General features: G+C 43.9%; 2 protein-coding genes across 2 annotated transcripts in view; both read left to right on the forward strand.

Moving 5' to 3' along the window:
• lrguk (leucine-rich repeats and guanylate kinase domain containing) overlaps positions 1 to 25,241 on the forward strand; it is a 28,432-nt gene extending 3,191 nt beyond the window's left edge. The window contains exons 8-24 of the mRNA XM_061074720.1: positions 238 to 381; positions 579 to 659; positions 889 to 975; positions 1,188 to 1,294; positions 1,833 to 1,952; positions 2,523 to 2,619; positions 4,015 to 4,128; positions 4,492 to 4,693; positions 5,438 to 5,557; positions 6,094 to 6,251; positions 6,530 to 6,618; positions 6,969 to 7,037; positions 8,424 to 8,542; positions 8,829 to 9,007; positions 24,462 to 24,515; positions 24,727 to 24,742; positions 25,123 to 25,241. Coding sequence (XP_060930703.1) covers positions 238 to 381; positions 579 to 659; positions 889 to 975; positions 1,188 to 1,294; positions 1,833 to 1,952; positions 2,523 to 2,619; positions 4,015 to 4,128; positions 4,492 to 4,693; positions 5,438 to 5,557; positions 6,094 to 6,251; positions 6,530 to 6,618; positions 6,969 to 7,037; positions 8,424 to 8,542; positions 8,829 to 9,007; positions 24,462 to 24,515; positions 24,727 to 24,742; positions 25,123 to 25,241 — 1,875 coding nt within the window. The remainder of the gene's footprint in view (positions 1 to 237; positions 382 to 578; positions 660 to 888; positions 976 to 1,187; positions 1,295 to 1,832; positions 1,953 to 2,522; positions 2,620 to 4,014; positions 4,129 to 4,491; positions 4,694 to 5,437; positions 5,558 to 6,093; positions 6,252 to 6,529; positions 6,619 to 6,968; positions 7,038 to 8,423; positions 8,543 to 8,828; positions 9,008 to 24,461; positions 24,516 to 24,726; positions 24,743 to 25,122) is intronic.
• A 555-nt stretch (positions 25,242 to 25,796) lies between these two features.
• Positions 25,797 to 27,300, forward strand: part of col7a1l (collagen type VII alpha 1-like) — a 42,676-nt gene continuing 41,172 nt past the window's right edge. Inside the window, 1 exon segment of the mRNA XM_061075647.1 lies at positions 25,797 to 25,872. Within this exon segment, the coding sequence (XP_060931630.1) occupies positions 25,797 to 25,872 (76 nt within the window).

Consider the following 27,300-nt stretch of genomic DNA (forward strand, 5'->3'; position numbering starts at 1 on the left):
GCTGTTTGCCTGTCAGTCCTCACCCATCAGGATTCAGCAGAGAGCGGCAGCCTGTCACTCAACCCAGCACTGAGGGGAGAGAAAGTTCAGGCGTCCTGCAGAGCAACCATGACACGTCCTTAATATTTATTAGCGGGAATCATTTAGCGGATATGAAGTAGAGGTGGTGGTTCGGAAGCCACGAGTGTGCACATGCATATGCATGATGCTCATGTGTCTCTTTCTGTCTGTGTCCAGAGGGGGAACCAGCTGGAGAGGATCGAAGGGTTGGAGAATCTGAAGAGTCTCCAGGTTCTCGACTTGTCTCTGAACAGCCTCAGCAGCCTCTCTGGCCTCCAGAACCTCCACCTGCTGGGCTCCGTCAACCTGGAGAAGAACCTGGTACTGGTCCACAGAACTGGTTCATAACAGAGATTCAGTATTCAGATTCAGTTTAGAAATTAAGACACAATACCAAATATACTGATATATTAAATAGACAAGATATAGAATGATATTTCACGCTTTCTAATTTCAATGTTTACCAATGAGCTGCCCTAGAGGAATTCCATATCATGATTTTTTCTTTATTTTGTCAGATTTGTGAGATTCAGGAGTGTAAGCACATTCACGATCTTTCCCTGTTGAGGGACCTCAATCTGCTGCACAACCCCGTCCAGGTAACACAAACCTTCTATCTGAACTTGCTCTCGTGTGTATGTCAGAGGTGTAGGTCATCATCCACGTCATATATCTGCTCTGGCCTGTAATGCACCCAAGCTTCTATGATGACTTCCATCTGCACAGTGTTTGACTCTGGCGCCGCTGTTGAGTGTATTCTTTATGAGGTTACATCACAGAGAATGTGCTTTAATCCAACTCCACCATATGTTTCTGTGTAACTAACAGGAGCAGAGAGACTACAGACTGTCGGTTGTTTATCTTCTGCAACATCTCACTCTGCTGGACCAAGAGAAAGTCACTGCTAGAGAGAAGGTATAAAGTAACAGGATATTCTGTTTGGTTATTATTGTACCGTGTATAAAGATGGTCGATATGACGGCTCCTGAAGCCAAACATACAAGATGGCAGCAACCGTATCTGGGATGAACCAGGAGGAAGTGGAGGCACAGCGTCCATCTTTATATCCAGTCTGTGATTGGGAAACTACTATAACAACATAAAAATTTAAATTTCATGGATTCCAGGTGGCGTCAGTGAACAAATACGACCCTCCGATGGACGTGGTGGCCGCCAGAGAACACATGACCCACCTCTTGTATCAGCTGATGCAGCCCCAGCTGCTCTACGACAGGTACACAATACTACAAATAATACTACAAATAATACTACAACCTCATCAAAGGGGAAACAGGCAGTGTATTTGTATAGGTGAATGAAAATGAGGGGCCTAAGCATTGTTTTTGGACGTGTGGTTTTGATAATATAACCGATGATATCTTGTAAACTCATCCGCCCTGACAGTTGTTCCCAAACACGAGCGGGGGTTTTATCTGCAGTGTCCCTGTGCTGCTCATATTATCTCCTCTCTAAAAGAAAAAAAGATGAGTTCATGCATCAGCACTCTTTTCTGAAAACATCCATCATCAGCAAATAAAATGCTGCAGCTCGACTCATTTTAACATTCCCCCCCATGCTTCCTAGAAAGCACACGTCCACATAACCTCCAAAGTTCCCTTTTATATCGATCGTAAGAGCGACATTCAGGAAGGGTGAAGTTTGTGCTCCGGCCTCATGGTTTTATTAGACTTAAGTCTGGTTTATCTTCGGTAAATGGGAGGGAGGTAACTGTGTGTGTTTGTGTGTGTGTGTGTGTGTGTCCTTCTTACCAGTTCCTTGCCCAGTGCCGACTCTCCCTATCCCATGCTGGTGCTGACGGGTCCTCAAGGCTGTGGGAAGAGAGAGCTGGCCCACCGGCTGTGTCAGGAGTTTGGCGATTGCTTTGGATATGGGTCAGTATGGAGTTTATGTGCATGCACTCACCACTCACATGTCCAGTCCTCTGAGACTCAGTGTCAATTATTAGTTCTTATATTAGCCCAAAAATTTAGTTTGTAATCCAATAGGATAAACTCATATGTTAAGTGTTAAAATCACTTATCGGGTATTTACTATGTAAAACAATAAGGCCTGGAACAATTTAGCCTGGAACAAGGGGACTTCTTCACAACCACTATAATGAGATGGAAAGATCACACCAACCAAAAACTATGTCAATAAAACTATATTTTATTAGAGGATATCAGATCACACAACAAGTTTGATATAAAAAGCAGCGTTCATATATCAAATGAGGATCAGATACATATGAACATAAAGAAACATGAAGCGAAACACATGTAGAGGAACCTTTATCATAAATGAACGACATATTCTTGGCTCTCACTTGGTGGTTGACGGCTCTTCTCCTGGCTCTCTGCCCCCTTACTGGTCCTTAGTGGTTGCACATTGATGTCATAAATTGTATCGTTGGATGTGTTTGATGAATATTTCCCTTTGTGTGTGTGTGTGTCTGTCCACAGAATTTGTCACACCACCAGGGAGCCGTACTTCGGAGAGGAGAATGAAAAAGATTACTATTTTGTCAGTGAAGAGGACTTTCAGACCATGATTCACATGGTGCGTTCCCACCGACACTAAAAGTTTTATTTTTGGCATCAAAGGTCCGAGGAGTGACCGCATGAGAAGAAAAGTTTTGATCTCCTGCGCAGTTCCATAAGTCTTTCCAAACATAATAATTCTCGCTTGCACGCTGATGAAATGTACACTTTGGTTTCTGAAAAGCTGCATCAGAAATGTGCTTCGGTCACATAACTCACACAGTTTCTAATTGGCTTGCTCGGTCATAACGAGTCGAGTAGATGAGATGATTAGTTTTAGCAGGATGGATTGATTTTACTTTAACCGGCCGATATTATGTTTAAAACCTTTACATTCAGTCAAAACGTCGCCTCAGAGAAATGGGTCCCTGCACCTTGAAGACATGTGCGTTTCATCCCGGGGGGGCAGTAGAGGTCGTGGTCATGACGTGATTTACACTGCGAAGGCTTTGATGTTGCCATTGATGCCTTTTTGTCTCCTCCAACAGAGGAAGTGGATCAAGTTAACCTGACAGTCTGCCCCCCCCTCTCCACTTGATTTGTCTTTTTCATCCACCTTTTCCCGTCCTTCTCCCGCTGCCTGATTTGATTTATTGCCGCCCTGTCCCCCCCCCTTTACTCTTTGGGCTCTCACCTCTCTCGTGTTTCTTCTTCAATCGTTTTACTTCCGATTTGTTCGTCAGTTACAATTCAATCAAAAGCTCTTGAGTCCACTTCCTGTGACCATTCATATTCAAAATTAACCCCAATCAGCAACTCTTATCGGAACTCATCATACTCTTTACTGGGCTGCAAAGAAAAGAGAAGGCCGACTGTGGGATTATTTATGAATAACTGTGGAATCTAAAGAAAATGTTAATAATTGTGTGTTTAAATGTTTCAATAACCTGTTTTTAGGGATTAAGGCACAAACACAATTTATGAGGGAGCTCAAACTCAGGATTGATTTAGTATCTTCAGGCCCAAATTTAGAGGCCACTTCAGTTAAATTATATTCATTACTTTTGCAAAACAATTCTCAGGAATTGCGTTTGCAGCCACTAAATTTGCAGTAATTCCAAAAAACGACAGCTTTATCTTGGGGATCATAACAAATTCTTTCAGTTTTATTCATACATCTGTATTGGATTTGTCCATAAGCTCCTTGAGATCTGCTCAAACACAACATCCCTGAAGGCCGGCAGACACAGGGTCAGAGGTCAGAGGTCATGTGTGAGAAGTAACAAACCAGGTGAAAAGTTCAGGTCGCAGGTGGAGAAGTGACTTTGGGTTGCTTATCATGACAGAACATGCTGAGGCTGCGTATGTGTGTGACTTGAGTTGATAAACAGCCCCTAACTGTTCTTTAGTGCTGCACTAAAATGCTCTCTTGTTCTTTTCCACCCCCCCGTCAAAAATGGAAACACCCTCTCAGGGTAAGTTTATGCAGACCTTGCAGTATGGGGGTCACAGCTTTGGGCTGAGCAGAGACGCCATTGAGGACGTGGCCAGAGAGGGACTGGCCTGCTGTCTTCATGTGGAGCTGGAGGTACACATTTTACTATAAATAACAACAACAAAAGAACACACAAATATTTAAATATATTTTGTATTTAATTACTCATCTCACGAATACACATCTTTTTTGCATTGTTTGTTCTGTAAAATCCAAGTTTCACATTAGTGCAAATCGGCAACTGAACGCTGACATCAACCTGTTTGTTAAAAAGTTTAAATATCGACTGATTAATCAGTTGGTAAATAAAATCAACCGGGCTCTTGTGTAAACTTACAAAATCTTCAGTTCACCCCCAAAATCTCCTTAACTCTCAAAGAAGAAGCCGAGGAAGTCGTACAGTTAAAGTTTATAGCTATTTTATAAACTTGTGTTGCTGCTGGTCCGTCCCTGCAGGGTGTGTTCAGTCTGAAGAACAGCTCCTTCGAGCCTCGGTACATCCTCCTCATTCCCACCCAAGAGGAGAAGTACAGGGGCCACCTCAGGGGCCGTGGGCTCTACACCCCCGAGCAGATCGACCTGGCCGCGGCCCGTCTGGAGCTCTACAGGAACACCAACCGGCAGCGGCCGGGCTTCTTCGATCAAGTTATCACCTGTGGTACGGCCAGGCAGCACTTTGTCATCGAATTATTTCCCATTATGCCATTAGCTGTATTAATTCATCTACAATTCGGTGCTTACTTCCAGTAATTTAATATTCTCCTGTGGCTAATTTGATCCATTCTACTAATTAGTCAATTAATGTTTAATTGCAGTGTAAAGTGCTATGAATATTTATGGCATAATTTCCCACAAACATCAGTGTTTAAGCTAAGAAAACACCTAATTGGTTCACAAATGAGATGTTATGATCTTTCTACTTATTCCACCTTTGTTTATCGTGTTAGTAAGAAAGAGATTTAAATGTCGTGCTCTGTTCACAGGCCGTTCGTCATTGGAACTGTCGCAAAAAAGCAAAATTACCCCCCGACCGCTTCCCCTGGCTCGGATAAATTAAACACACTCCTCTAAAATCCATACACTACACTTTCAATCCAATTACCACATGCATTAAGGGCACGTGGCCGCAGAATAGCTGTGTTTATCATTCCCTCATGAAAGCACTCAGACATGTTAGCTGTTTTCTTAATGAGACGAACATACAGGGAGCGTGGGACACTCATCACTTTTATGCACCGCTGGCCAGCACCTCATTACACTAAGGTCATCCTCCCCATATCTTTGAGTCATTACTGTTTGATGAGAGATGTATTGGGCTCTGTTCACAACCAGCTTTTCTTGTGTGTGTCTGTGTGTGTGTCTGTGTGTGTGTGTGTATGTGTGTGTGTGTGTGTGTGAGCAGATGACTGGGAAGAAACGTACCCGGCACTGAGGAAGGCAGTGAAAGAATACCTGATGCTGGAGGAGCAGGAAGAAGAACCTAACAACACAGCGCCCCCTGGCAACATCTCCACAGGTGTGTGTTTGTTTGCTCAAACTATTTTAGCGTCAGGGTCATTGCCACAGACTGTATGAAAGCCAAAGAGTCTCAATATGCCCCCTGGTGGCTGGCTGCAGTACACGTCATCAGTCAGATGGGACAAAAACCAAACTAAAAAGTCAATTGAAAGGTCAATTAGGTTTTTCTTGTTTAAGGTTGTTCTTTTCACAAGGCTGTGTAGCCAAATGTTCATCTCTATATACAGTCTATGATCTGCTCATTAAACAGTTATACAATATATTTTATAGCTATAGAAAGTCACTTGAGTGTTTTATAAGTATCTCAGCTTGGACTAAAACCCTTTTATTAGAAAGTCAGAGTTTCCAGCCGTTGAACAAATTTAAATCTGTCCGTCAGTGTGCCACCTCAAATTATAATCACTATGAATAAGATTTGTTCATGCTTTACATTGTGCATTATATGTTTCTATTAGCACCTTGTGCCCATATGTATTCTGTTACCATCATATACAGTATTACCCAGTATAAATATACACTATCTGTCTCGTTTGGCCTCAGGTCATGAGCCGGATGAGAAGCCGGCGTCCCCTCTGTCGGGGTCCGGATCAGGGCCGCTCACGTCCCACCTGGCCTCAGCTCTCGACCCCTCAGATCCCGCTTACAGAAACTATGTTGCCAAGATCCAGGCCGAACTCGCCCCTCAGAAGAGCGCCGCGGTGAGTCCCACGCTGTGTGATGAAAGATGTATCAGCTGGGAAGCCTTTCAGGAATGCTAAATCATCATCTTTACTCTATGAAATCTATAATGACATCAGCTTCAACCCTCTGACAGGATGCTTGCTTTTCTTTTCCTCCTGCATCCACTTCCACCCCTGTTTGTCCCCTTTTATCAACGTCCACACCTACCACTCCTCTTCTGTCTCCCCTTCATCTCATCTCTGTGTCCTGCATCTTCTCCTCACCTCCTCCGTCTGTCTGTCTCTCCTCTCTGCAGGAGCTGGCGTCCATCAGAAGGCGTGAGCAGCTGGTTCGGGAGGCGATAGTGGGGAAGAGTCCAGGGGTCTACAGCCAGCTCTTCAAAAGGTCCATTATCAGGAGCACACACTCCAGCGCCTAATTTCAAGTGGCCGCTCTCACTCGGGCCAGATTTGTAGTAATGGAAGCACTTGTCCTAACTGCGTTTTGATGGCCTGTGGCTAGTGTTTGACCTTGAAGGTGAAGTGGCAGGTGTCCAAACTGTTTTCAGTAACGGACTCGTACTCGTGCTTTCCTAAAATGTACCGTAGTACCTGTCGCCTTTTTTTAACTAAACTAAATAGGAATGAACGGTTGCATGTTGTGTTGTAGTGGATTGTGTTTATGTGTGTGAAAATTCTTTATCCTGTGATTTATACTGGTGAAGAGGGTTTATTGTGTTTTTTTGTCCGTCTCAGCTCTCCTCAAAAGGCACTGTCCCCACAGCAGGGTCATGATCCTGATGCGCTTATCAGTGAGGACCACAGGTACACACACACACACACACACACACACACACACACACACACACACACACACACACACAAACACACACACACACACACACACACACACACAATTAGCTCTCCGTAACCACAAAGGACATTTAATTGACTTCCATAAATGTCCTGGAGACGTTCCTTAACCATATTTACTACTCGCTTAGCCCTAATCCTAACCTTTCACACACACACACACACACACACACACACACACACACACACACACACACACACACACACACACACACACACACACACACGCACCAGGTACCTGTTTTAATGTTGCAGTTGATATGTGAACAGTAACAGGTGCTCGTGCAAACATAGAGTTAAAGACCAGATGTTTCTGTATCTGATCCTGTATGGATCTATGTACATATGTTATGCACGTATAATACACATGTATGTGTAACAGATACTGAGCTGTATGGGCCTTTTGCTCTGCACGACTCATAAGAGCGTGTCTTTTATTCCTCCTGAGCGCAGAGAATCCAGAAGTCTTGTGTTTCCATAACAATCTCAAGCTGAAGATTTGTCAGCAGGAAACTGCTTCTGTCGCACTATTTTTTCCTCCTTGGCTCTTTTATAGAGTGCATTTTACTGGTATGAGCCCAATGTGAGCAGACACCCCACACACGTGCACAGACACACAAACACACCCACTCCTGAATTCAGATTTTAAAGCTTTTGCTGCTTTCTGAAGAAGCTTTTTTCAGCTCAATGAACAGAGTTGCTGCAGAAATTAGGATTCTATCAGTCTTGCACTGATATAGTACGTGTGTGTGTGTGTGTGTGTGTGTGTGTGTGTGTGTGTGTGTGTGTGTGTGTGTGTGTGTGTGTGTGTGTGTGTGTGTGTGTGTGTTGTGTATTTTGCATGCAACAGCACACAGCTCTAACCCGCACAACATTTTGTCATTACGTCTCCTCTAAAAAGAGATGCTACAGATGCAGAGATAAAGTAAAGCGTTGGGTGTAAATTGATTTGTTCCCTGTGGTATCGTGCACTGAAGAGGCAAGCTTCACAAAAACCTTCTGTCAGCGCAGTGTGAGTGAAACATGCCCCCAGTGTTTGCACTCTGCATTACTCAGCCCTGCAGTATTTCTATAGAGGCTACCAGACGTCTACCTACCTGTCGTCACTGCTCTCAGAAGAGATCTGTCTTAACTTGTGTGTTTCTATCTCACACATTGGAGCAGGAGATCCTGTCTCTCTGATGGGAGTCGTGTGTGTGCGTCGGTGTGCATGCTCTAGTGTTTTTTCCTTTTTGTAAAACTCGTACACTTCTCACTGCGTCATCATCTTCCCTCCTTTTCTATCCTTGTCTTTACCCCCCCGTGTCCATCCCTTCTTTTTCTTCCATCTGCAAGCAGCCTGGACGAGTCTCAGACCAGTTCATCTCTGTCTGTGCCCAGTTCAGCCGGGGGCCTGATTGTCCCAGTGGCACCGCTCGATACCTCTGACCCTGGACCAGCCTCAGAAACACTCAAAGGTTATTACTTCAGCTTATTTCTTTGTTAGCTATTTGTCATTCATGTATTGATAGATATATGTATTCGATTTACGAGCCAGGGAAAATGCAACACGTAATTTGTTGTGCACATGTTTTTAGTTTTAACACTTTTTAAGGTTTCATGTATAGTTTAGTCATTATTTGTTCAGTTTAAAAACTCTCTGTAATTCACCTAAATTATACTTTTCTTTACAAGATGATAACGATTATTTTAGCACATTCCTTGGTGTATCTTTATATCTTAAATACAACTCTTCCTTTTCAGATCCCCCGGCCTCAGACCCCGCCCCTGACGCTCCCCTTTCAGACACAGATCAACCGGCTGAGGCCGTGTCCCCTCCCTCCGATCGACGTCCTGGATCCGACGTCAAGCCCATCCTTCCCCCCATCCCCACTGGGCGCAAGACCCCCGCAGCACCCAGCTCGGCCCCCACTCCCAGAACAGTCGGAAAGGGAAGACAGGCGAAGAAGAAGCAGTAGCTTTTAAAAGTAGTCTAAGAAAGTCATAAATCAAAAGTAACTTCTGATTGTGAGCCGACACTTTTAACTTTGGAAGACGATCCGACAAGGTTGATCCGTTCACATCGATAAATATATAAGTACATAAGTTGAAATGTTAGCTCGATATGCTCAATTAAAAAAAACATCACTAACAGTCGACCATAAAAACCACAGATCTGCAGTTATCTCAGATCGAGGTGTGATACACTGTCAGCACTTGCCTCTTCCTGTTCCCTGCTCCCCGTGTCACAACACGTCTGGATCTTTTACACTTGCTTTGTAGCGTATACTTGATAAGAGATGGTGTTAATGACCATATATAAGGGGACTATATAGTATAATTATAGGCAAAGTTGTGCGTTTTCTCATCGGCCTGTAGCTACAAGCTGTCGACACACACTACGATTCAGCCTCACGTAGATTGACACACACGTCTTTCATTTGAGATAAATACAGTGTAGCAGAAACACAACTGCTTTATCTTTCTGAATTAACACCTCAGATTTACAACCATGGGAGGGATGCATTCATCTTGGAAAAGTTCATGTCGACCAAGTATGTCATGTTTTTTGAATGTGGCATTCATTTCCCTGACAGTGAAGTGGCATTACGCTTCCTGCTGCTCAGTAATCTCATCAAATAGGATTTGCTATTGACATCTAGATACTGATCTTTTATGTGTGGCGTAGAGCTCTTGTCATCGAATGATAAATACATCATTAATCTTTATCTCCTGTGTTGGGATTATTTATTCAACTGGAAAAGCATTCGTATGGAAGTTGTTGACAGGTATTAAACAGCGAGCCAAAACAAAAATGTCTGAGTGTGCTGCACGCACACACACACACTTGTGTAGCCGCTTGTTTGTGAATTTGGCAAAGCATTGTTTATTTGTGTCTCATAGTAAATGTCATCTTTCACAGATGTATGCATTGCTTATTAAAACGGTGCCTCAGTCTGTTTGTAATTGTGTGTGTGTGTGTTCACATACTGTATGCATGTGCCGTTTCCTGGACTGTACGTGTGTGCAGCACTGCTACACACACACAGACACACACACACACACACCTGGCCATCCATCACTGTCTCGTCTCTGAGGCAGCAGATGTTGCAACCCCTGTCATAATTCTTTGGCTGTTTGAAGCCAGACAGTGACTTTCAGGCCCCTGGGGTCTAACCTACTTACTCTGCAGTCTTCACACATTACCACAGCCTATCATGGACTGATGTGTTGTCTCTGTGTGGGGGAACGTTACACTGACTTTAGCTCTACCAGCAATGACATGTGAAGGTCTTTATGCCCATTTAAAGGGAGATACAGAATGTATAATGTTCAGGTTTGCGGATGAGTGACTGGAAACCTTGCTTTAAAAGATAGATAGATAGATGACGTCCATCTTCTTATAGCGTGCAGGGTGACATGGAATGACTACAGCTTTTACTGCAGCATATCATCTCACACAGTTATATGTTTACTGCAAAAAACAGTATAAACATCATTATAAATGAAGGATTTGACTTGTGTAATGATGTAATGTGTCCACTCAGCTGCTGGAAAATAAACATGTTGCACACTTTCCTCCGGACGTAAGTCCTCGAGACAGCAAAACTTTTCACCGCAGGATGAAAAAAGGAGAGCACATTTCTTTGGAGGAACAAAGACTTGAGATTTATTGCTGCAGGACAACAGTGCAGATATGTTATCAATTTCCCACAAAGCTCAAGCCCCCCTATTTTAGGAATGAACTTTTTATGTTATATCTAAGACTTACACAGTGGAAGGAACGATAATGAATCTGTCTTTTTATTCAGCTTAGGAAGTTGTAATAAATAACAGAGATGGTTTGAAATAAGAGAAACTCGAAGCAGTGATACATCACTTTGACTGATAGAACTTTCAGTTCTAAAACAGCACTTTGCTCTTTAATAGTTATTTTACTTTGTAAATCAGAAAACAGAAAGATTGGAGATTTAGTCAAAACTTCAATTTAAACTTTGCTAAACTTTGCTGTGCCGTACCATACTAAATATTCTGCTATACCATATATTACCCTTCAGTATTACTGACTGCCCTATACTATACTTTATTATACTGTTTTTTCTTTTACTTAACTTGTGTGTCTCAATTCTGAATATAAATTCTGTGGACCATACAATACCTATCCCAAACTATCCCAATGGAAACCAGTAGTGTAGATGAAGAGGAATGTTACTGGTTCACGTTGTGAGGGTTGGTCTTTAAAACAGCTGATGTGTTGAGTTAGTTTTAGTTCAATGAAATGATGGTCTCATGTTGCCAGAGTTATTTCCACTTTCTATTTCCTGGAGCCAGCACCAGATAAAGCTCTGGCTCAAGCTGCTGTTAGTTTCTCATAGTTCAGACAATCTGGGAAGTGGAAGTGAGTCACTCTAAACTCCCGTTTTAAATACAGACCTGTTGAGGGAGCTCAATCTTACTCAGAGCTTCACCTCCATCCATCGCGGCCTGTCCTCCTCTCCTGCTCCTTTCACTCTCGTACCATTTCCTCTGGCCTCAGACCAGGTGCTCGCCACCATCATCGAGCCTAATGAGCTGCTACTGCCTTTCAAACAGCCTTCAATTACACCCTCGTCTTCACAGTGACAGTGATTTGTCGGCAGACACACGGCAGCAGTTACGGGCACTTTCACCCGCCGTGGGTTTTCTTATAAAAGGTCTCGTGAAAAACCCTGGGAGGAGAGAGGGAGGGTTACAAGGCTGAGAATGGACTCGGGAAGGAGTCTGTGAAGGAACGACAAGGTGTTACAGGCCCAGTGGAAACCGGCCTCACACGTGTGGAGGGGCCCGGTGTGACGGAGGAGCGGGGGGGACACGCCCACTCAGCTCATGTATGTGTCTCTTCCTGCAGAAGGTGATTTACGCTCTTCACTTAAAATACCTGCAATTTTGTTTCTGTTTGAAGAAAGCACAGGTGCTTTGATGAATGAACAGGGAATCGATAGCACTTGACACCGAGCTGGTATCATTTGTAAACCTTGCACAAGTAATTCTTTTCGTATTGGATCTCCTCTGACAGCTCCTTGAAGAGGGAGAGCGACCGGGTGCCGGACCGGACCCACGTGTTTCAGATTTGTGCTGAGCTTGTTGTTTTGATCGCTGCTGGAAGCACTGGGCTGTGTGGTTCAGCCGAATGGAAGAGTGACCGCTGACCACTGACATGTGTGGACTCTCCATCTCACTCTTAATCAACTTTATCCCTCGGTTTCATTATTTTATAGTAGTGAAAAGGACCTATAATACTCACTTCATGTACAGCTTCAAAGTATTTGTAGTCACATATTTCTGTTCGATTTTTGACATGTAATTCTACTTCCTGTTTTACACTGCATTCTGGGATACCTGCACAATCAGGGTATTGTTGTGTGGGTATGTGTACAAATAACTCAACATTGCATAAACAGATCTTCAACAAACTTGGTGTAAATATTACCTGGGTGAGTGTCTTCACATGATTAACTTTTGGAGCTTATGGGTCTAAAGTCAAGGTTTAGGTCAACAAACATATAGCTGCCAAAAGAAACTTTTCAAGATATCTCCTCAAATAATGAGGCTTGACAATCTACAACCATATGATCAAAAGTCCCAAAATGAAATCATAAAGATTTGTTATGCATTAAACAACTGCGACCAAAAGAGAGGGATGAAAACTCCACCCATATTTATGATTTAGTTCTGCAAGAGTAAATCAATAAGGTTATTTACAGTATGTCCCCAATTTCTGAGTGGCCCAAAAGAAACCACTTTACTGAGGTCTCGACTTGAGGTGCTTATCTCGCTCGCCAAATATTTCCCCTCCAACGTGTCGTCACCCGCTGCAGACGCACAGATGACACTTCACCTCGAGGGTGTAAGAGCCCCAGACTGGAGGCTGCTGCCAAACGGTGAAGACTCAACCGGAACAGTCTGGATTTATCGCTGTAACCTTTGTGCTACTTGTGCAGCGGATGTCGGAATAGGTCAGGCCGCTGATGAAGTGAAACCTTAAACAACACACACACACATGCACACACCTCTGCATTAACTCTGCCGCATGATGTGGTGGCACACTCGGTAACCATGGCAACGGCACTCTGCAATGCACCTTCCTGTACGTGATCGTGCTCGTGTGTGTGTGTGTGTATAGTGTGTGTGTGTGACTCCTTATTGTGTTCCCCTGTGGACAGATTAATTCCCTGCCAGATTCATTCCCTGTCAACTCGCTGAAACAAAAAAAGTTTCTGTTTTAATTAGTTCGCTGCAGTGTTTCGCTTCATCCATCTATCTGGATAGTGTCTCTCTCTCTCTCTCTCTCTCTCTCTCTCTCTCTCTCTCTCTCTGCCCCTCCTCCTTCCCTCTCTCCCCCTCGCTCTCCAGTGTAATTAAAAACAGTCAGTGCGGGTAATAGAAGCGTAATAGTGTGTAATTGCAATAATCAATACAGAGTGCACGCTAAGGAAGTCACCATTCATCAATGTATAGAACACAGAAGTGGGAGGATGTCGCTTTCATTCATCCACATCTACTTTCTGCCGTAATTAGTCATATTGTGTTTCAATAGAAAATATAGAAAATAAACAAACACAGGCAATGAACTGTGTGTTTAAGTAGCAGGTAGTAAATGATGTTGTGTAAATAAAGTCATCATATCATACATTAGCTTTAAATGCATGTTTTATTCACTTTCTTAGATGTCGAGTTACATGATAAGATTGATTTCCACAAACTGAAATACCCATTTAACTTAAATTAGTGAAGCCGGCTCAGTTAAATCTGATTAAACAATCAGGACGTATCGAGTTCATTAGCGAGCTCCGGTGCTGCCGGTGGGCAGATGATGTCACCGAGCCCAGCTCACTCTCACTGCAGCTTTTTTGTGAAGTGCAGTGTTTTTAACCGACTCTTTATTTCTTAGATGTGCTGTTTTCTCTCTCTCTCTTTCTCTCTCTTTCTTTTTTTTGCTCTCGGGCTGTTTATCCGATTTAAATGTTGCTTTGTCGACTTCTGACGTCGTCGGGTGGAGACTTTCTTCCGGATGCAATTACCAGCTAACTGTCAACCATTGCTTTTGCATGAGAGTTTATTCACGCACACTCCATGAGTTTGCTCTATTCTCACTTTTCACATTATTATATTTTCTTCGTTTAATTATTTGCAATCAATACAAATATTTAATTATATATCTTGATATCTTGAAAAGTAACAGTTGCTATATTCACCTTCCTTTATTCTGAGCAGTGTTATGAGCAGTGCTACCTCTTCTGTTTCCCCGAGTCATCATTTCATTCCTCCATCCAAAAAGGGAGGACATGCATTTTGATACATTTGGAGATATTCTTCAAAATATTTAGATATTCTTGGAGATAAAATCAAAATGTTCGAAAGAAATTAGACCAGCTCTAAGGGAACGTCTGATTCTTCACTACTTCCTGCATGATGTCACTTAAAAGCAAACTTCTGATTCGTACTCAGAAGTTTGCTTTTAAGCCTTGGTCCTTCTTCATTTCTTCCTGAAAGGAAGAAGGACCAAACTGGAGAGCAGAGGAAAAGAGACCCACACACGTATCTCTCCCTCTTCTGCCTCATCCCCTCTGGCTGTGGATCAGGTGGAGGTGGAACGTGTCCAGACAAATACCCTCACTGGAGCAATACTGCCCCCTCCAGGGTGGGCTGACCTCACCTGGGAGCCAGAGAATGCCCCCCCGAGGCGAGCAGCGATCCAGCTGTGCTGAGCCGAGGGAGCAAAAGGAGATTTCACAGTCTCTATAGAGTGAACGAGTAAACTTATTTGACCTGTCGCTTATTTCTAAAGGTTTCGACCCGTGAGGACACTTCTGACCTTTGCTCCGACCTCTGCCCTCTACACAGTGACCACAGCACTTTTCCTGAACCTCTTTTCTCCCCTCCCTCCATCCTCCTTCTCTCTCCCTCATGTGTTTCCTCTCCTTCTGCAGATGTTATTCCCTGTCAGTCTGCCTCTTCACCTCCTCCTCATGTTGTCATTTTTCACGCTCCACTCAAATGCAGCATGTGTTTGCAATAACAATCTTTTTTCCTCCTCCCTCTTTCATGCTCCCCCTTCTCTCTCAGTCGAGGAGGTTTGTATTTCACACTGTCGGTCAGACATCACTTTACTCCAGCCTGTTCCATTCGTGCATCTCTCCAGCCTGCGGAGGTGTTCTCATTACCTTGTCCTCCCTCTCTGTCACTGTATCATCCGCTGCTCTCTTTTTCTCCCAGCCTCTCATTTTCCCCAAAAAAGCTTCCCACAGTCCACCTCCTATGAAATCGAGTGATCCGCCGAAAGTTTCAGTCCCAGCGTCCCGAGGAGGCGCAGACCCCCAGCTGTTCGACAAATTACCGCCCTCCTCCCCTCGACTGTGCCCTGCATATAAAATTAGACCAAAGAGGGACGTTTCAAAAAGGCTGTGCAAACGTCTGAAGAGACACTTACAGAAGGAGGAGGAGAAGCAGAGGTGGCCCCGGCTTTAACATCCTTCCCATCGCCTCGTGCTGGAGCCAGAGTTTGACTCTGTGGTCTCCCGGCAGCTTGCTGTTTGATTTTCAATGAGAGAAAAAGACCACGTCGGTGGACGAGAAACTTGATTTTGTTTGCGTTATCCATAAAACCTGATTATTGTGAAAACCAGTAAATGGCAACTCACGTCAGGTCACAGACCATTCAGGGAATTATGCAGCTATCTTTTTTTTCTACAGCCACATTTACCTCTCAACGTCTCTGTCGGCTTTCATGTTTATATGCAAAAAAAATCGACTTCCCCAAATTTTTATGCAAACACTTTTGTACACGAAGCAGCAGCCCCCCCCCCCAAGCCATTTTCCATTCCATTGAGTACTTCCACAGAGCTCAAGTGACCTGCTCAACAGACTTGTCTCTGCTTGTGTGTGTGTGTGTGTGTGTGTGTGTCATCTCTCTGACTGATACTGTCAGTGCCTGGGTAAACTGTGATAAACCAAAGGAGAAATGTACATTTTTATCCTTGCCTTAAATTGTAAATTTCTCAACCAAGTTTTATTCTTATGTCTTCAGTATTTATATGAATTCAGCTAATGGACAATGACTCCATGCAGAGCAATATTGACCAAATCCTGTTGAAATAAAGTGAAATGTACTGATATTGATCGGGATAACCATTAATTTCAAGTACATCTCCACCAAGGCTAAAAAGTACAAATATATATATGTTTTGCTTTTGAAAACAGATGTCTAAGATGTACAACACATGTACAGAGTATGTACACCTTTTTGAGGTAATTTAACTCAAAAAAGGATAATATATGTTAAATAAAATAAAAATTCAAAAATAAAAAATATATTAATACAAACAAGAGCTTTTTAAAATTTTGGAAGCTTGTGTAAAGGGTCACAAGTTTAATTGTTAAACTATCCAGTGTTGAAGGTAAAATGGTACTGAATCATTTTAGGTGCATATTAGCTAAATTGTTAATAGAAAATATTTCTACGATCTTTGAATAGAATGGCAATATAAAATTGGAATGCAGGAACAGATTGATGAAGAACTGTTACACCTGCTCCTCAGCTCGGCGACAGGTCAGGATTAATTGGCAAAGTTTAGCCAAGAATTCCTCAGCTTTTATCGTTTGACAGAAACACCTGGATTTACAAGCCAGTAGCTTAACCTCGCCTCAGTTTGTGCTCGGCAGCCAAACGTTCTGACTGCCAAGTGAGCGCAGCCTGTGTGAGTCTGCAGAGAAGGAGTGAAGCACGCTGGGAAGCCTGGGAAGCCTGGGAACCTGGCGGATAAAAGAACCGCACACTTTGAACGCGCACACAAACGCGCAAGCAGTGATAATCCTCTGAAGGTTCTTCTTTTGCACCCTTGAGCAAAGCGTCATCACGTATGGACGGTTAAAAAAATTGTCTGTCTATGTCATGTGGTGTCCGGAAGGTTCAAATGTAAAGTGTGGACAGATGGTGACCTTTGACCCCCAGGGGGAGGGGTGTACAGTAAATCATCTCTGCAGGTCAAACACAAGATCATCACTCCTGAACTACTGAGGGCTGCAGTTCGTCTTCAACGAGCCAAATCTCTCAGATCTGTGTGTTGTCCATTTATCTGCATAATCTGCCTTGGTGTTTTAAATTATCACATCATAATATAAACAAAATCACAACTTTAAATTCAATAGAAATCTGGACAATCTTGACATTTTGTTCCTGTAGCTAAATAACAAAGAATCCTTACGCTGTAATTCGTCAGAGTGATGACTCAGAAAGGTCGTCTGTGTGATTCTTCCTGACTCGCATTCCCCCACGTGTGCGCCTCTAGTTGTGTGTTTGTGTCAGACATTGGATTTACCGCTACACCATGTCTTCTTAAAGCACAGCGAAGAGAAGTGGCTCTGTTCATTATTTTCAAAAATCCTTCTGGCAGCTTCCGAGTGGTAATTGGACGCACGCACACTCACGACCCGCTCCCCCCAGCCCCAGACCCTCTGCTGCTGCATCTCAATTCTCTGCTCTGGTGCTGCTTGTCCCGACAAACCCAGCCCCTCATGTTGCAGCCGCTGTTTTCTCCTGTTGCCATGACAGCTCATATCTCAGGCGAGGACGGGGAGTCGCATGGTTTATGAAATTAATTTAACATGACGAAAATTGTCTGCGTGAGACGAGCGGCGACTGAGCGTGCACCAAGGGTGTAGATTTGTGTGTGTGTGTCTGTGTGCTTTTGTTGTTTTTGTCTTGGCTTATCCCGTCTTTTGTGCATCTCAGTGTGTGTGTGTTTGTGTGTGCAGGCGTGCATGTGTCCATACGTATGTTGGTGCTGCTAAAAGGCTTGGCACTGAGCAGACCTTTTGTACTTGGCAGCAGAGGGCACTCTGCCCAGCTTGTGTGGTTTTATGGACGTGACTCAGACTTACATTAGCCTGCGGCCAGAGGAACGACTGCCCATCTTCCTGGTGTGAAACCAATAAACGTGCCAACACTGGGTTGATGTGAAACTAATGCAGGCGTCGGATCTTCCCTGACTCGTATCTCATGCTGTCAGTTCATCAATTGTTGCATTAACACCGCACAAAAGGAGGCGCGGAGGCAAATGAAATAGCAACATGGGAAAACAAGCCCCCGAGGAGGATTTCACTGGGTAACAGCACGTAACCTGTTCTCGATTCTGGGAATTTTAATTGAGAAACATTTCAAGACGTATTCGGTCGAAGATCGGCTCAGAGTTGCCGTCTCATTTTAGACAAAGAAGCCCTGCGACCATCTCCACATGAGCCCGAGCTAATGACATTACAGTCATATAGCCACCAGTAATACAGAGCACTGTATGAAAAAGTAATAAATTCTGAATTTCAACTCATATAGCTTCAACTTTACATAATTAAAGTGCCATGTGAGAAATCACACAATTAACGGGGCGCCTCACAACCAGCGGCTTAGGTGCTGTTTGATTCTCATAACCTCCACGATGGAGCCAGTGGAGCGAGGGAGAAAAAAGGGGAGGTGGAGAGAAATTAAGATTTCAGAAATACATTAAAATCTGTATTTCATCAAATTAGAAGCAGAGGCCCCTTGAATAGCTGCCACGAGGCATGAATGGAGAATATTATATTCACCGGGTAATTATATTCACTTGTACCTCCATTTCATACATCGTCAGTGGCCTCTGTGCTCAACACGCTGCTTAGGGAACGGGCAAGAGACAAGAACTGCTTAAGAAAAAACATGTCTGCAAGGTTTTTTTACTTTTACCTTTTTTCCATTGGTATTTTGGGAAGATAAAAGTTGGCGAGAGGAGCTGAAGTCCCACTTTATTATTATAACCAAGAAGGCAATTACCTGTGATTGATATTTTTATTGGGCTGCCAGTAAAGCTGGGCAGCCATATGGAATTCCTAACGAATGATGAACCCGAACACATTCATACCTGTGTGCGGATTTTCTTAATCCTTTGCCTTCTATATTTATTTCCACTTGGCCACAATAGCTCTCACACCATCTCCTCTAAAGCCTTTGCTAATTTACTGCAGTTTTGCAAGTTTTGTCCCTGCCTCTTCTTCTTCCTCTCCACTGCCGGCGCCTCTCTCGACTGGAGGCGAGATTTATTGCGGCCCACTTGGAGTAAAAGCGCAATTAGCCGAGGCAGGGCTAGTTAATACATCCAATCGGAGCCGCCCCAGCAGATCCACAGCACCTTTTATACCTAATCACACCTGCTGCTCAAACACAGCTAGGCTCGCTCACCCGTGACGTAATTGAGCTTAGGAAGCCGTCAAGGCTGTAAACTGGTGAATGTTAGTTAAAGTTATGTTTCTCGCTAAAGACGAAGGGGAAATCACTATCGACGCCGACACCGGAGGATCCTCTCGCTGTTCAGGCCCAGTTCACAGCATCGGGAGGGAATCGTGATTTGGTCCCGAGCTGATGTCGCCTCCTGAGCTTCCTGAACATGTTGAGGTCAGTTGCAGGGCAGCGTGTTGCTCAGACGGACCCGAGGCCAAACCAGCATCGTCCTCCTCCTCTGTACGTCAGAATACTTCTCTCACATCAATTCAGTTCCCTGTAGAAGGGCTTAATTTTGCATCGAGACTGGAAAAGGATGTCTGACGTTCATTTGCACTCTTGCCACAAGCATGTGCCTTTGACATGTTCGGCTACCAAGTTGTCAACATACCTCAGGTTCAAATTAAATCACAGTTATCAGTGTGTACTCACTAAAAAAGAGCATTTTCTCCCCACGTTGTAAACACAGAAATATCTATTAAATCTTCCAAGTTCAAAAACAAACCGAAAGAACTCAAAGCTGAGTGGCAAGGGTGACTACGTCTATCTACCACACATACGACATCAGCTGGCTCAATTTAAGTTATAATAATTTCCTGTAAGTGAGGCAGTAATGATAGATACTGTGGTGTAATTGTATACCTACTGTAAATGGTTCCTTCTCCCATACACAATCGTCTAAACCTGCGCCTCAGCCACATCCTACAGTTAGGAGTGTGTGTTTGTGTGTGTGTGTGTGTGTGTGTGTGTGTGTGTGTGTGTGTGTGTGTGTGTGTGTGTGTGTGCATGTGTGTGTGTGTGTGTGTGCGTGTTGAGTTATAGCATGTCAACACTGACAGCTGGCTAAAACCCTATTAAACTGGTCACCACATTCCTAGTGTCCACCTTTAAAAGGTGACCCAATGCCCCTCAATATACACAAAACACACACAGCACACATTAACAAGCTCACACAAACACACGCACACACACACACACACTGAGATGTGCCTGTAAAACACGACTGATTTATCCTCTTTCCTGTCCTCTCTATCTTGACTCTTCTTTCCTTTCTGGCCGGGTTCATATTTTATGGGTAGTACACAAACCTTTAATACAAAGGTATGTAGGGAACACAAGAGCGCATGTTTCAACAAATTTACCTTGGTTGTGTCGGACTTTATTTGATGCTACGTAATATAAAGTTGGATGAATAGAATATTGTGAAAAGGCGCTTTTTTTTCTTTTAAAACTCGAATATAATATAATGTGCACCAACATGCACGGTTCCCTCGTTGGCTGACGCCTCTTGTCAGGTTTGTGTCGGTTTCTGTTGTGTTCTCACATTCCTATAACTCAAGAAGATGATTCAGCTAATCACGGCTAATTTAGCTTCCAAGTACTTTCACATCATTCTCCCTCACTGCTTCTTCGATTACCCCCCCGAGGAGGAAGCTTGTCCGTCAAACACGCACTCACATGCACTGTAGCTCTGTAGTAATGCATTCCTTGCAGGGTCAAAGCTCACTAGTAAACCCCACCTCTCCTTCTCTCTGCCTCTCTCTCCTCCTCTCGGTCTCGCTCTCCCTCTCAGAGCCAACAGGTTGCAGCAGCTTCATAACCCCCCCCCCTCTCTCTCTCACTCTCCCTAAACCTTTCTGCGCTTCAGCAGAGCCCAGGAAAAAAGCTGTCAGTCAACCACACTTCCAGGCTCTCAAACACACCTACCTCCTCCGTTCCTCAGACACAGACGACTGGATACACCCGTTGATTCTCGTGCAACTCTCCAAGGAAGTTTGATTTAATCATTTTACGTCTCTGCCTCTCCCTTGGATAAAACTTTTTTTTTTGGTTATTGTTGTTGAAATATTTAGGGATATATTTCATTTTTCACCTCTCAGCCCTCAAGAGGTCGTCTGGATTTGGAAGATTATGATGTTTCACTCGTCTGCAGTGGTAAGTGAGAATGTGAGGGCCCATTTAGGGCCGTAGTCAAAACCCATTACTTTAACTGCACTTTAATACGGTGCTTTACCGAAGAGTTTAGGGTTCTTAACTGTCCAGATACCCTTGTTACAGCCAAAGTGTCTGGACTAAGGCCAACATTCTTTATACTGCAGCTCCTTAAAGTGCAATTTCTCGTTAGGCAGCATCACTTCTGTGATATTAGTGCTTCTGTTGTCCGCTTCTTTTCTCATCTCAATTGCTTCCCAGTGTTGAGTTGAGTAATTGCTACAAAGGTACCGTTCACGAGGTTTGAGAGAAAGTAGACACAATAAACTCTGTTCATGAACTGCAAACGTCCTGAGTCGGTGCAAAGATTTCACACCTTAGAGCATAAAAACACAATGACGTGCGTTTTACACTCATGTGAGAACATCGTCCTGAGGTGAAACTATGCAGGCGGAATTGTAGAATTTTCTGGCCCCCCCCCGTGCATGGACTTGTCTGAGTTGGTTGACTGCAAATGTGATATCAAGGATGTATGTGCTGCAGCTTATGAGCTGTGTACGAGTGCAGAGGGTTTTATTTGAGTGTGTTTTAGCTCTAGATGTTCATGTGTGTCAATAAACTATTGTGTATTCTGGCATGTGTGTGTGTGTGTGTGCATGTGCACGCCTTTTCACTGTTTCCCACCTAAAGGGATAATCCTGCCTGTGAAGTGGTGAGGTGGAAAATATGCTTATGTAGAAATAGCTGATGTCCTGTTTGACTTGCAGGGAAAGTGAAGTGTGAACGAGTGTGTGTGTGTGTGTGTGTGTGTGTGTGTGTGTGTGTGTGTGTGTGTGTGTGTGTGTGAGAAGATGAGATAGGGACCAGAGCGGGAGCATAAGGGCCGGAGACAGTAAATTCATTTTGTTACAGTATTTAATCCTCTTGGCGGCGATGATAAACTAAAGGCCTCATACACAATAAACCTACTTCCTCCCTGGTGGGTGGTTGGTGCTGTCCTGTACAAGTGTTTTGATGTGGGATGTTTACAAGCATATTGTCATAGTTCCTGACTTGGACTTAATGTATGCAGAAATGTCTTGGGATATTATTGGATGGCAAAGTCTTTCTGTCCATTGGTGGGCCTTATGAAGATTTCATCGATTGCCATAAAACTCTTAAATTCATTTTTAAACTGTGTTAACTCTGTTGACCCCTTGACCTTTCGTCCAGTGCTGTCATCGTTTTTTGCACCAAATACCTGCAGAACCGATTCTTATGATCCTCAGTCGGTCTTTGATTGTAGCTCTAATCAATAACTTTTGATCATGCATGTTAGTATTTTCACAGTGAGCATTATGTTTTATAAGAATTATCTCATAGAGCCACTTTATTGGCGGTTTCCTTTCAGGTGGGTCTTGCTTTTTAAATCTTTTCAAATTGCAGAAACACATTTGAGCTGCACTCAAAACTTCAGGAAGCTTCTCTCCTGTTTGACCGCGATGACACGAACAATAAAAACCCTGTCATCACGTCAAAGCCCTTGTAAAAACCCTCGGGTTCTGCATACCTGCTGCTTCGCTGAACACCCGTGCAAAACTATTTGAAAATCCCGCCGTCGCTTGGATACAAGAAATCAACTGTGTCCATCTGCGCCGGCTGTCAGTCTGGATAAGGCCCTCTCTCGGTCCTCTCTCTCCGCGCTACAGTTATAAGACGATACGTGCAGAGACACATCTGAGGTCTGCGTTGGTATGAGAAGGAGGGAGAGAGTGAAGTTATTGGCTGTGTAGCGTTCAGAGTTCAAACCCTGCAGAGGCTCCGCCAGACCAGCTAGACAAATCCCACCAAGGAATAATCTGGAATTCAGACGGTTTACCATTTATTTGTTTTTAGTTTTATTTGGTTATTTTAATAGTTGAAATGTGATCTCATAGAGAAACAATGGAGATGAGGTATCGATGCACAGCTTGATTAGAGCAACGTGAATCATTAAAGCCGAAAAGAAACCTGCCATGTTTTCATCTCATGTAAAGCAGTTGAGTGAAGGCAGATCTCGCTTTGATGTTTGATGCTTATGAATTTACAACTGCACATGCCCGCACCGTACACACACACACACGCACGCACACACATGCACTCATAGACGTGGGGGTTAGAACGCTAATGTAAAACATAAGAGCACGAACCATTTCTCTAGATCACAGTTAATGCGTTGAACATGTTGCTCTCTGATGGAAGTTCCTCCATTTCAAACGGGATAATCCTTCACTGCTGCGTCGTGCACTGATTTAAGAGCTTGATTTACTCCGCCCAGGCATTAATTACACTCACTTAACTGGATGTTGTCATAGTTTGTTTTGTTCATGCGTTTCTGTTACCTTCAACTCGTTCTCGCTTCTAAATGTCACCTTCCGAGCCCTCGGTGACAGATGATACGCGGCTGCGGCGTCTCAGCGGGGACTGAATTGCCTCCACTCAGTGCGGTATGCCAAGTCAAAAGCTGTAGCTCCAGGGCTAATCTCTTTCATGCTAACCCAAAGTTTCCTCTGTCTGTCGAGGAAGAGACAGAGGAGGAATTTTCCGTATCCCGGAGCGTTACTGTACCTCCATTTACTCTCGTGGACAGCAAATATTCTGCCTCCATCTAGATTTGCCGTGAAGAACCGCTGTGCTTTGACCGCTGAGGCCCATCCGTCTTGAAATGTCCCCCCCCCGCCGCCCTTGCTGATGTAGTTTCTTCCAGAGATCATCTGCGTTCACCTGTCTCCTACACGTCCACGGCTGATAGCGTTTGTCCTGAGGTATCGTTGAAGACAAAGCTAAACTAAAGCGCGTGGGAACGAAATGCTTCAAATATATATATGATCGCTGTCGAGCAGGAATTCAAACCCCCACATTTTGCATGAAACACCATAACCTGAACCATAGCAGAGGGCCGGTGGACACTGTCATTAGACACACTTGGGGTCCATTAGTGCAGATTTGACATGGTGGTATATTTTCTTTTGGACCAAGTATGCACACAGGCACTGGAAGCGATTATCCGGGCTGTCTCGGTCTAAACCTCTGAAGATTATCGCGTCTGTGAGTTCCGGGGCAGGTGCATATGGCTCACAGGTTTGAATGACTGGTCCCAACTTCTTTTGCATCTGTTCAACAGGTCTATGCGTTTCCTCTCTTTTCATGTGATGTTCAAGGTGGAGGGTGGCACGGTGGTGCAGCGGTTAGCCTCGCAGCAACAGTTTGCACGGGTAACTGTTAGAGATCGAGACTCATCAGGTTGATCGGTTGTTTTTATCATCTTCTGTCTGGAAGCAGCACAAAGTCGGACTTCTATATAACCAGTGTGAACTCATATTTTAGGTCATGGGAGGTTTTTCACTTCTTCACACTTCTTCGAGCTTATCGAATTTCCATACTCACAACATAAGCTCATGTTTAAATGTGTGCGTGTGTCTGTAGCAAAACAAGCCTCAAGGTACATTTTCCCCCCCATCAATAAAAAAGTATGAGCAATGTCAACAAAGCGGTGGCATGCGTCCAGCTCAGCCCGCAGGTTGAATCTGGAAGAGGCTCCGACAGCTCCAATAGATTATTGTGGTAATTACTTTTAATGTCCACATTTTTTTACACTTCCCAATAACAGCTTTTAATAACTGGGCTCATGCTGGACAGTTTAAAAGCCCCTTTGATGCTTTTACGTCCTCTGTGTCATTGGAATCCGCTGTAAAACTGTTTACACACAACAGTGACGCGAGCCAGAACAACACAGTGCTAACCTGGATATATTGGCCCGTATTAGGACAATACAACTAAACAGTTGGTTGTAAAAAACTTGGAATTTATTTTTATGTGCAGTGGATAGTAAACATGAGCGCAGTGGTCCAGTGGTTAACGTGGTCGCCTTACGGCAGGAAGGTTCCATGTTCGGTTTGGCACGGGGGTCTCTTCCACCCACAGTCCACAAGGACATGTAGTGGAGACTCTAAGTTGTGCATAGGGATGAAAGGTTGTTTGTCTCTGTATGTTGGCCCTGTGGTACCCTGGTGACCCCACCTCTTGCCCGGTGTCGGTTCTAGGTCAACGGTATAGATAATTGATATTAAACAATGCAGCTGTGTGAGACTCAGTTGCATGAAGAAGTTTATTGTTTATATCTAAACTTAGAATACACTGAATTACACACGATCATAAACATGCCTGATTTTTTTCTCACAGAAATTGGTTTCGTAGTTTTTGCGTTGTCATGCCAACTAACAAACACACGCAGATGAAAACATAATCTCTGAGGCGGAGGTAACAATGTGTTTCTGCAGAAACTAAATTAAAAGTAGCTGATTAAGTTTTTTATCTTCAAGTGCTTTTAATGACTTTTTCCATCCTCTTCATTTTCTATACTTTCAGATAAAAGGAGTGAAGAGTTAGAATTGATGATCAACGAGTGGAATTCAGTAAGGGGATTTGTAAAGAGAAGATCCAGGAGGAGGAGGAGGAGCGGCTGATTGCAGGAGGAAGAGGAGGAGAGGAAGAGTATGGGCTGCTCCTGTGTGTGGATCTTTCTACTGTCCCTGTCTCTCTCCCATCAAAGGGTCACCGCACAACCTGAAGGTAAATGACAACACAAGTTTCCCTGTAAATACCCACACAGCAGCATCACACTTCTTCCCTTTACTTTTTCCTCTTACTCACTCCCTCGCTTGCTTATTCATTTATTCAGTGAGTCACCTTTTTCTTCACTTTGTCCCGTGTTTTGCAGTCGCTTCCTCCGTGTCAAACTCCACCTTATGGCACCAGGCGTTGCTTAATTCTGAGTCTGAACCATATGTCTGATTGTCAGAAATGTGCACGGGGCGCATGAATTAGACGACTCAGATGCTCGGGCCACGGAAAGGGCAGACTCTCCATGAACACCGCCTGTGCGGGTGCTCCATCATTAAATCTCCACACCTGGATTGGTGCACAGGGGCAGACGCCCGCCCGGCTCCAGTTACCATCCAGACTGTGTCTAGTCAGGGAATTCAAACATCTGCTGGCCTCATGTACAGTACTGAGCTCGGTCTGCCGGCCTGTCAAACTCAACCCCCCCCCCCACCCCTAGATACAGAGCCCTAGCCTCAGGTGCTATTGGATGTCACCAAAAGGTCAAGGAGCCAATGAGAAGTTAGATCTCCTCCACCTGGAGAGCGGTTGGCAGAGAGTGATTGGTAAAGTTGTCGGGCAGAATTATGGGAGGATAAAAATAGGCCAAGGATGTTTTTGAAGCTGCGCCTCCTTTGCAGCTGTTTAATTGACAGCGTTAATTCAAATGCCAGTGGTCAATATTTAATCATGAGGACAGCTTGACACCTTAAAGCTCCATTAATCTACTGTATATATATATATTTTTCTTTTAATCAATAATGTCTCAAATGAGCACTGGGAGGGACCCCCAGGGAATCATCTGAACCGTGGAGCTCCTCCAGCCACTTGTAGGTCAGTGTTTTTGCTTTATGGCACAAAGATCTGTCTGCAACACTTTTAACCTATTTTTCAGAAACAGTAAATAGCTGTTGTCATTAATTATACTCTGATGAACCTGCAGTATGCTACTGGTACATTTTAAAGGAGCAGGGCCCATAATAAGTTTATTAGTACTATGCGGTCATGTATTTTTCTGTTCTTCGGTTTTGCTTTAACATTTTTACACGACAACACATATTATCTGGGGGTATGGCACTGGAAACAGATCCTGAGGGAACGTGCATTTGTCATGTTGACTGTTTGAAATTCTGTCAATATTTGCTTTTTCTATCTTTTCATATTTCCTTGCTTCTCTGAGAGTTTGGACTCCAAAGCAATTTACTGCAGTTTATCCTCCTCCTCCTCCTCCTCCTCCTCCTCCTCCTCCTCCTCCTCCTCCTCCTCCTCCTCCTCCTCCTCCTCCTCCTCCTCCCTTCTTCTGTGTGAATAACATCTGAACCTGCAGCCTGTTGAGTTCTCTCGGACTCTGTGATGGTTTACATCTCCTCTCTTGATCTCGTCGGGAGCTAATTGCAG

Source organism: Limanda limanda, chromosome 1 (assembly GCF_963576545.1).
Source record: "Limanda limanda chromosome 1, fLimLim1.1, whole genome shotgun sequence".
Taxonomy (NCBI): Eukaryota; Metazoa; Chordata; class Actinopteri; order Pleuronectiformes; family Pleuronectidae; genus Limanda; species Limanda limanda.